The 10,525-nt window shown below is 29.7% G+C and overlaps 1 protein-coding gene across 1 annotated transcript in view; it reads left to right on the plus strand.

Annotated features, from left to right (window-relative positions):
- LOC129219214 (cytosolic phospholipase A2-like) overlaps positions 1-7,044 on the plus strand; it is a 48,757-nt gene extending 41,713 nt beyond the window's left edge. The window contains exon 16 of the mRNA XM_054853541.1: positions 6,928-7,044. Coding sequence (XP_054709516.1) covers positions 6,928-7,001 — 74 coding nt within the window. The 3' untranslated portion in view covers positions 7,002-7,044. The remainder of the gene's footprint in view (positions 1-6,927) is intronic.
- Positions 7,045-10,525: the final 3,481 nt, after the last annotated feature.

The raw sequence follows: 10,525 nt of genomic DNA on the forward strand, positions 1-10,525 counted from the left end.
AATGTGAACTTATATGTTTTTTCTTTTGTTTCCTCAGCATTAAAATGCAATGAGGGTTTAATGAAATGTAATAGCTGTGTGCATTTATTCAAATAATGAAGACAATTTGACGATGATACGCACACAGAAAAAAAGTTTTAAAATTTGTAATTAAATATTTTTGATAAGAAAAATTGGTCTATTCTCTACAATCAATAAGCACAGTATGCAGCTGAAGCATAAATTTCTATAAATTAAATTATACATCTAGAGTAATGAAGAAGGCTAAATATGAGCGTGTAAATAATGAAGGATTTGTAAAAACAAGAAAAAAATTGAAGTGTATGAATCAGTATTGCAAGTAAAATATGGAAAAAAATTGCTGCTTCATCATTAAGAACTGAGATTTATGCTTTCTGGCATGCTTGCTTCAAGTTATGTTTTATTTCAATGATTAAACTAACTTGCTTTGAAGTTAAATGAGTTAGCCATAATTAGCATTAAGCCTTTTGTATAAAGGTGTCTAAATTATAATAAAGTTACTTTTATATTCGAAATTTTTATCTTTATTGGATCTAGACTGAAAAATTATTCCCAATAGCATGGACAAATTATATAATCGTCTTTATGTACAATTTAGCATTGAATAATATTTATTTAAAAACTCTTTTTTTACATTTCTAATAACTTCATGAAGGATATGTCTTAGTTTTTTTATGGTTTTCTTTGTTTTTTCTCTGGTGAAATAGTATTTTCAAAATTTAAAAAAAAAATTTTTTTTTTTACTTAGCAGACGATTATTTACTGACTTAGTTCAAATGAATTTTTCAGCAATAAAAAATATATAAATTTGTTAAAACGCAAAATTACAAAAAAAAAATCATTTTAATTTCTTTTGTATTGTTCTACCACTTCAAAAAATTCGAAAAAATTCCTGAGTGTAGAGGAGTATAAAAGACATTTTCTGACAAAATTTGGTGGTGACACTTTTCAGAAAAGCATTGAAAAAAAATATTTAAATTTTATTTCTGTTGCCAAAAATCAGCTTTTCGTTTAAAAATTGACTATAAGAATTTTTCATGTATTTTATTCCTAAGAATAAGGGGGAAAATTACCATTCATCAATTTTGAATTTTACTGTGAAAAACAAAATAAAATCGAAAAAGCAGGTTTTTTGAAAAACTCAAAGGATGTTTGAGATAAAGAGCTGAAAATTTGGCTAAATTATTTTTATTTGATACCAAAATGATCTCCCAAGTGCGAGTCAAAAAAGCGGCAAGGGCAGATTCAACATAGAAACCCCGCTACGGCCGTTGTAAACACTAAAAATTATTTCTGTCTGGTTTTGGATGCTCACTTACAGTTTTGTTAAAATTTGTGTCTAAATTATTTCAAGTTATAGTTTACTATTTGGCTTGATGCCGGGTTACATCTTTTAAAATTTGTGAGATTTAAAAACTTTCTAACTGCTTGCTTTTGTTTCCTGATGATTAAGCAACTAAAAAAATGTTTTACTTTATTTTACATTGTAACATTGTTTCACATTCTTATAACATTTAACTGTTTTTACAATTTTTCAGTTTTAACTTGTTTAATTGGTGATTGATTACTTTCTCATAATTATTCTTTTTCATTATTCCGCAAGTACAATTATCGGGGTAACGTTTCTGGGGCTTACCCCCAAATCTCAGGGTTTTTCAACCGTTGATTCCCGGAATTAAAAAAACTTTTGTAAAAAAAATTTTAATTATTAGAAATTTGCATGTGTTTGTTTACATGTATAAAACTTTCCTTTAGCACAGTAGAAATTTTTCCATGAGAAATAATCTAATCTGATGTCCAACTTGCATCAAACTAGTGGTTTCAAATGCAGGGCAAGATTTTTTAAAATTTTATTTCTCTTGACTTATTCTGTCCTCGTTTACATGTATGTAGTACTTTTCAGGTTTTTTTTTTAATCTTTGAGTTTTACCTCTAAAAAATGTATATATGATAAAGTAATTGTTTTTAAGAATGCAGTTTTAAAAAATGATACATGGAATCAAGTGCAATTATGTACTGTATAAATAAATCGAAATTGAAAAATATATATTTGTAAATTTAAAAAATGGTCTTGTGTTTGTCCTGATTGTACTTCATAAGATTTATTGAAGCATCATAAAAATATATTTTTTCCCCACATCTATGTATTCTTATTTTATTCAGCATTTCCATGGAAAGTTAATTTAATATTTAAATTATTTTACAGCACACAGTAAGTTTTACCTATTAATATATAGAGTGCACAAAAAGTCCTTCACACATTTTAAAAATTCATAGAAAAACTATAAATTGTCATATGAATATGCGATTTTCACAATACTTTACAGGTTCATGAATATTTTTTGAACATAAAATATATATGGTCGGCACAATGCTAAACTAAGGAATGTGAAAACTAGCACTTCTCAGGAGAGCCAAACCAGTTTTTTTTTTCTCCAACAGACGCTTTTAGTTACAGTGCAAACCTTTTATCCGGGAACCGGGAACCAAAAAACTGGGAAACCAGAAAACCGGCAACCTTTTGCCGATTTTCCCGCCATTTTTTAAAAATACGCATTTTTGGCAATTTTTGAAAAACTGAGCATTTTTTTTTTTTTTGAAATACCTAAAAGAAAATGAGTGGTTTCTTAATAAATACCATTTTACTCATCTATAACTCGGGAAAATGTTTACAAAAATGAACTTTAAAGGATTGTCTTTAACGCAGGGGAAATTTTCCGGAATATTTTCTCGAACTAAAAAGTACACACAAAGTAAGTTTAAAATTTTTGTGTTTTATTTCAACTAAAATTTAAAAAAATGAATATTGTCACATTATAATGCAATATTTTATTGAATGGTCTTTAATTAAAACCGTTTAGAGCGGAAGTGACGTTGCAAAAGCATGTGGAACGCCGCGATTCTCGAATTTTATGGATAGTTGATGGTGGACTCTAGAAATCGTTAAACGCAAGACTGTAAAAAGGCTGCAGGAACTCATAAATTAAATTTCAATTGGTATTAACTTAATGGGCAAAAGCAATAGTTATCAATAATCGCTAATGCGAAACCTTTACAAAAAAGTGAAAAAAAAAACGCGTTCATGAAAACAAATTCTCTTATACACTATAGTAGAAGAATCGCACATTTACGTTCAAAAACTTGTTTCTTGCCCTTCCCTTCATTCTCTTTCATTTTGAAACATCGAAAATTGGTGTTTTTTTTTCCTTTTCAAATTGAGTGTGAGGGTCTCAGGTCTTATTAAATAAGGTTTTTGGTTTTTAAATTATTCTCTCACTAGTAGTTTTTTATGTTTCGATATTGATAAGCATTTCTGAACTGTTTTCTTCTTATTTTAATACGTATTACTATTTATTATAGTAATTTAAGTTTTATAAACAATCGGCCAAAAGCTCTTTTTAGCGATCCAGAAAACCGGGAAATTCAGATATCCGGGATAGCTATGGTCTCAAACTTCACGGATAATTGGTTCTCTACTGTATTTTCTATGTTTAATTTTTTATAGATAACTTTAAGCGTAAAACTACCATTTGAAGTATTTATAACCAGTAGATAGCCCTTTTTGAGTATTGTGGCAAACCATTGAATTTCAAAAACGCAATTCGCGATTTTTCGCATTAGCTAGTTTTAGCGTGGTGCCTGTGATGAATTTAAAATGAACCTGTGTTCTTGTGCAAACTGCATATTCATATCACAACTTGCTGTTTTTCTATAAATTATTTAAGTGTTCCAATGACTTTTTGGACACCTTGTGTTTTTCCTACTAGATAAAAAAGTTTTATTAATTTCTGTGTGTGTGTGATTCCTCCCCTCCTTTTTTTTTAAATTGAAGAATTAAGTTTTTCATCACAAAATGATGTGTTGGCAAGTCATGTCACACTCAGTTTTTCTAAATTCTTAGAAATTATTTTCCCTGATGCCTGAGGTTTAACAATTTTTGTCAAATTCTGTGGCAATCCTATGGATCTGGGTTAATAGGTAGAGAGTTGGTGGAGATATAAGGGCTTTTGTTTTCGAGACTAATAAGCTGAATTTGTATCAAAGCATGTGAATCATATTCCTTGAAAATAATCTATGTTTATCAATAGGTTTCACTTTGTGTAATAAATATTAATTGTTTTTTGTGCGCATTAAAATATTAGAGAAAATTCACGGACTTCAAAAACATAAAATATTTTACCCCTATTTTGCATCAATATAACTTCAAAGCATTTCATTGTTTTGCAAATATTAGAATAGTAGAATGTGCCACATAATAGCACCACCGGTTAATCGGGCTAGCCACTTATTCGGACCAAATCTTAAAGAACTGAAAAATCCCATAACACAAGCCTAATATTATATGCTTATTGAGACCAAAAATCCATTTCATCAGACCAAAGAGCGTGAATACAAATTGGAAAAAAATTAAAAACCGCCCGCCTGAAGCAAGTTTTTTAAGTGGGTCGATGAACTTAATAGTAAGTGCAGTAAAAATTAATAATGGTTCCTTGTAACTTTCAATAAAACCCTGCAATACTAACAAGAAAAAAATGGATAAGGAATTTCCCATTTTACGGTGGCACTATTCTAGCAGAAATCAAATTTTCAGTGAAATTTCAAATTTCTTCAATTTAGTTGTAAAATATATAATTTATATTTCATTAGAAATTTATAACAACCGATTAGTACTTTATAGCACTTATTTATTCACTTTTGCTTGTTGAATTGAATTGATACTAACTAGAAGGAATAACTAAAACCATATCGGTGTGGGATGTGTGTAAAAAAATTATTCGCTTTACTTTAATTTTAATGAAAAAATTTCGTAAACAGCACTTTCTTCTTTATATGCTTACCAAACACATGGGGCTCACAATAATCGTAAGAGCATTTATATGCTTTGTGTATAGCAGGTCCTGTTTGCTTAATTGGACCAGCCAGTTATTAGGACTAAAATGGTCCCGTTCCAATATGGTCCTATCTACTGAAATCGACTGTATTCTCAAACGTGTTTTTTTTTTTTTTGTAACGAAGCCATAACCATCATTTTAAATATTTTCTTACACTGCTTTTGGCAAAAGATAAACAGACAACTCACATTAGGGTAGTTTTTCAAAAAAATCAGTTTATTGTTTTTTCAAAGCATTGTTTAATGTATAGAGCCCCAGTGAGAAAGATCATATACCTCAGTTAATTAGATTGCAAAAGCATAAGATTGTTGCTTCCATGGCACTGTGGGTTTTGTCGTTTTTGAATGACTTTTTTTCTCCAGTTAATCTTGATCCAAATTTCCAAGAAAATATAATCTAAAATCATTGCAAGATTCTGAATCACTGTTGTAATACTTTTGTATTAAAATCCAGAAAAGAGAACATTTATCTTTGCATGATGAATCAGTTTTTTTTCCCTTTTTTTGGTGGCTGCTTTCTTAATACTTCATAAAACTAAAAAAGTAAGGCAACATTATTTAAATTTTCACCGACATCAGTGAAAAATAAACAATTCACATTGTGGGTGTTTTTTGAAAAATTGCCATTAAAAGAAAAGGTCTTTTGAATTGCTGCTGTCAAGCCCGACTGCTTCACACAGGTCAGCTCGTACTACATATTTGTTTCTGTTTTATTCTTTCCCCCAAACAACTGGTTGTTTTTGTCGTAAGATGTCATAAAAAAAACACTCAATTTTGTATGGTTCATTTTATATACCTAAAAGAAAATTTCAAGGACTTAGGTCCCTGCACAGTACAAAAAATCCTCTGCATGCCATAACCTATTTAGAATAGGTATAACTAACTGTAAGTAGCGTACACTAAAAAATATTATGTTCTAGCACAGGGGTTCTCAAACTAGGAAGAGGCGAGGGGCGTCGCGAAGATTTTCTGATATCAAAAAAGTACAAGAAATCTGGGTGCGCCAAATAAGGCTATGTAGACTAAAAACAGCACCCAGAGCCCTGTTTTTTGATATAGCATAGTAAGAATTTGTTAGATTGAGACTTCATTGTCATCAGATTGATGATAAAACATTTTCAAAACACAGTTTTTAGTTACCAGTGAAGCAAAACAGCAAAAAAAGAAAAAAAAAAGTTATACATAAACTGTCTGATCTTATTTTCAGTAAGTTTTGTTTTTTCATTTTTCACTGTAGTTAAATGGTATAAAAAAGTTATTTGTTCTTGAATCTCAATTTATCAAGTTGGCAAATTGAAAAAAGAAAAATATTGTGTACCGTGTAATGTGACACGGGAGTATGGGATGGAGGATCTGATCGAGTGGCTGCACATGTGTATTAACTGTGCGCAGGAGTTTCAAAAAAAAAAAAGAAAATACAAATTATCAGTTGTTGATGGTTGACCTTTCTCTTTTCTTTGGAAGTAAACATTGACTTTTTGGTAAGGTTTTTGAATATATCAAATGGAGTTGAATGTATTTTCATATTGATTTTTAAGAATGTTTATTTTTTTAACAATTGTTTTTAATTTGATAGTATTTTTAGCCCCCCCCCCCCTCTTTCTACTCTACGTGAAGAAAACCTTCCCCAGGGTAGACCTTATTATAGATCCATGTTCCTTATGAGATCAAGTCACATTTCTTTGTTAAAACTGCTTTAAAACTTGAATATTCGCTTGGTTTTTTTTTTCTGATTTTTTATAAGTCATTTGATGAATATGCAAAAGCTGGAGCCAATTTAATCATAAATATGAGAGATATTAGATTTCGAACCTAAGAAAGGCTTTATTTGCCGTACTTAACTTACATAAGAGAGATGGGCTGGGGTGCCATGAGAACATTCTTCTTCGTCAAAGGGTGCAGCGAGTGGAAAAAGTTTAAGAACCTCTGTTCTAGCACAAACTAAGCAGCCAGATGTTTGTATCAGTTGTGTTTAAGATTTAATGTTTGTTTCTTAAAACCAAACATTTTTTCAGATACATTTCAATTGAACATCTCGATGCAAGAAACGGATCGCTCCACTCATTCCCAGTATTGTGTTTTGCTTTGAAATACATGAGGAAAAGTACCTTTCATTCAGTACAAGAATGAGACATCTCCGTCAATATTCCACAAGATATTAAATAAAAGGAGCTGTAACAGGTTATGTTTCAGAAGAATTATAATTATATTGTGTTCTTGTTAGGATCTAGTTAATTACTTCGATTATTATTGAATGTCCAAATTGTATTTGGGTAGTTATATGTATTTGGAGTAAGAATGGGACAGCTCCAATACATGACAATTAATTACACATAGGAAACATTTTATTAAGATGTCATTAGGTTTCGTAGAGGCAAACTATGACATATTTATTTACAGCATGTCCCCATTTAGACTGCAGGACCTCTGTGTTCGCAGCCGGTAGTCCTAGATGCATACTTCCAATTGCAAAACTGGTCAAAAGAAGATACAGAATTAAAATATAAAAAGTTAAAAAAAGAAAAAATATAAAATTTTAACCTTTTATGGTTTCCAAATCATCTACATATCATTTAGGGAAATCAAATACATGAAAAAACAATTCAAAAACAAAAAGTTATAAAAGATATTATTACGACCAATATACACTGAGGTATGAAACAGAATTTGTAACGTACATCACTCTGCACTGGCAGTCATTAACACCTTTTTTTTTATGGGGGGGGGGGGATTAGTGTGGATAACAAAAGGCTTTAAATTAAAAATGTGCATAGTGTTTTTTTTTTCTAATTGTAAAAGCTTTTGTTGTGTGTTTTTACATATCATAGTAAAACATTTGCATTTATTTTTTAATAGCAATGAAAAATATACTTAGTTTCCAATCTCATCTTCGGCACTGTCCCTTCAGTAGTGTAACTAGGGGTTGGCAGGAGTGGCTCTAGCCAGGGGCGCAGCAGCCAGGAGGGCAGCAATTCGTCTGATCGAGTTTTTTTTTAATTATAAAATTTGAAAAATGCTTTAAAAATTAAAAAAAAAAACCTTGCAAGAAAAAGAGCTAGAAGGGGTATATAAAAATACACATACATAACATCTAGAGAAAAAACATTGGGCATCATTGAAAATAATTCTAAAAAGGAAAATAAGAAAAAAAAATTACAATGCTGCCTCCTATTTGTCGATTCAATTAATCAAAACATTCCAAAAAAAAAATCTTTTTTTGGGGGGAGGGTTACAATGACCTCCCATAACTTCCCATGTGAGTGACCCTGGGGGGGGACGCATATTCTTTAGTTCGCCAGGGGTGCTAGACCCCATAGTTACGCTACTGTGTCCCTTAAAACTTTAACCTCAAAAATACCCTTGAGTTTTGCTAGCTTTTGTGTTAAGTAAAAAACCAGAATGACAATTGAAAAAAATAAATTTCAAGAGCTGATACACATTTTATTTTCATACTACATAAAAATGAGGTAAATTACAAGTTTCTCCCAGCTTTCCCTATGCAAACACTGATAAAAGTTTGAAAAAATTAGAAGAAAACAAAAAGCTGAAAAACCGCCACCAAGAAGCAGCTGCAGCTAAAACAAAAAAAAAAAAAAAAAAAAAAATGCACCGGTTACATTCACAACAAAAACAAAACTCAGTATCAACAAAACAACCAAGCATTCATATTCATAAAGATTATACAAAGAGTGTATATAATCTAGTTTGGAAAACAATTTTGATTACAGTTAAAACATTTAAACTTTGCAAAGATCTTAAGCAATATATTCCATTTGATTTTCTTAAGTACAATTTTATCTGAAATCGCAGGAAAAAAACAGGAATGATCTAGCTTTAATGCCACAATTATCTCATGCATTAAAACTTATGCTCAAAACTTGAAATATTATTATATTAAGTACTTAAACTACTTAAATCTTAAACTAGTTTAAGAATTAAGTCAACTAGTTTAAGATTTGACATTATTAAACTGTGAATCAAATATTGTGACTACCTTTTAAAAACATCCTTTTCATTATCAGTGTATTAAGGCACTATAAATTGCATAGAGGATTTATACATAGCTAGCTAAATCATTCCTGTGATTTAAGTTGATGAAAGTGAGCAAGAGCAAACCTATTTGTTGATCTGAATTACAAAATTAGGGCGATGTTATGAATTACTTAACGAAAAAGTATTTTTCAAAGTTTGCTTAGAAAATCGTACATCTAGTTTAATACTGCCATCAGTGCAAATTTTTGATTTTATGTCAGTATTAAACTGGATGTACAAAATTTACAAATTAACAATTATTCAATTGAACCACATTTATTTTCAGCCATGAATAAGTAGACATGCCAGTCCATCTGTTTGATCATATAATAAGTAAATGCCATAACATTTTACAATATGAAAACGTGATTAAAACAAAGCTTTAACACTTAAGTACTTTTCAAAAAGATTTCGGTCAAATGAAACATTACATATTCAAATGCTATTTAAAAAAAACTATTTTGACAAAAACTTTTTCAGGGCGATTCTTGAAAAAATGTCTTGTGTTTAATGCTAAGTTTTTTTTTTTTTTTTATTATTTCAAGCTAACCAAAGCCTTCAAAAAATAAGGCTGTTGGGGAATAATACATGCTTTAATATACTATCAAAGCATAACACTCAATCCCATATTTAATTAATATTTACTTGAATTAAATAAAAAAAACTTAGCGTTAAGCACGGGACATTTTTTCGAGAATTGCCCTTTAGGTCATTGGCCAGTAACTTGAAAACAATTTAATCTTTAAATTTTTTTTAATATTCAACATTTAAGGAAGAAGGAAAGTCTGAAAAAATGCAAGAAGTTTAACATAAAAGCTTTCAGTTATATTTGGTACTTTTAATTCATTAATTTGTTTTTCAATTGTTCAATAATATTTTTGTATAGAACTTGCCATTTCAAACAAATTACAACATTTATGCACACCTATGCAAAAAACAAACAGGGCAACAAAAATGCAAGATTACAATACCATAAAAATTTTGAATACACAAATGTATTATTACTAAGCGAAAACAAAAAACTATGTACATAGAGTTCTAACACATAACATAATTAACTTATTGAACATTTTAAATTGTTTTAAACATAATATGCGAGAGTCATGGCAGTACAAACTTGGCACTTCAGGCATTCATGATAAAAAAATTAGGTAAAAAAACTCACTGAAATATCAATCTCCAGAAACATTTTACGTATGAAAACAATCGTGAAACTATGTAACATTTTTGCATCGCAAGGTTTTCAAGAATAATTTCAACTCAAAAAAAAAGAATAAAATTAAAAAAAAATCTCTTGGCAGTATAATTTTGGGAAAAGATATTTTCAGGAAAGTAAACATTCTAATTTCGTTTATATATAAATATATTTTTTTCTTTGCTTCTACTTGTGATAATGTTCATAGAATAAAAGAACATGTTCCAGTAGTAAGCCACGAAATTATACATGTTAAACAATATATCGAATGGATATAATGTAAACATAAATTATTCAAGAAAAACATTTTTTGCTAACCATTATATTATCAGCAGTAAGTTACTATCCCTAAACCAGAGCTATGGCAAAATCACATGCAATAACCA

The sequence above is a fragment of the Uloborus diversus genome, chromosome 1 (assembly GCF_026930045.1).
Source record: "Uloborus diversus isolate 005 chromosome 1, Udiv.v.3.1, whole genome shotgun sequence".
NCBI lineage: Eukaryota > Metazoa > Arthropoda > Arachnida > Araneae > Uloboridae > Uloborus > Uloborus diversus.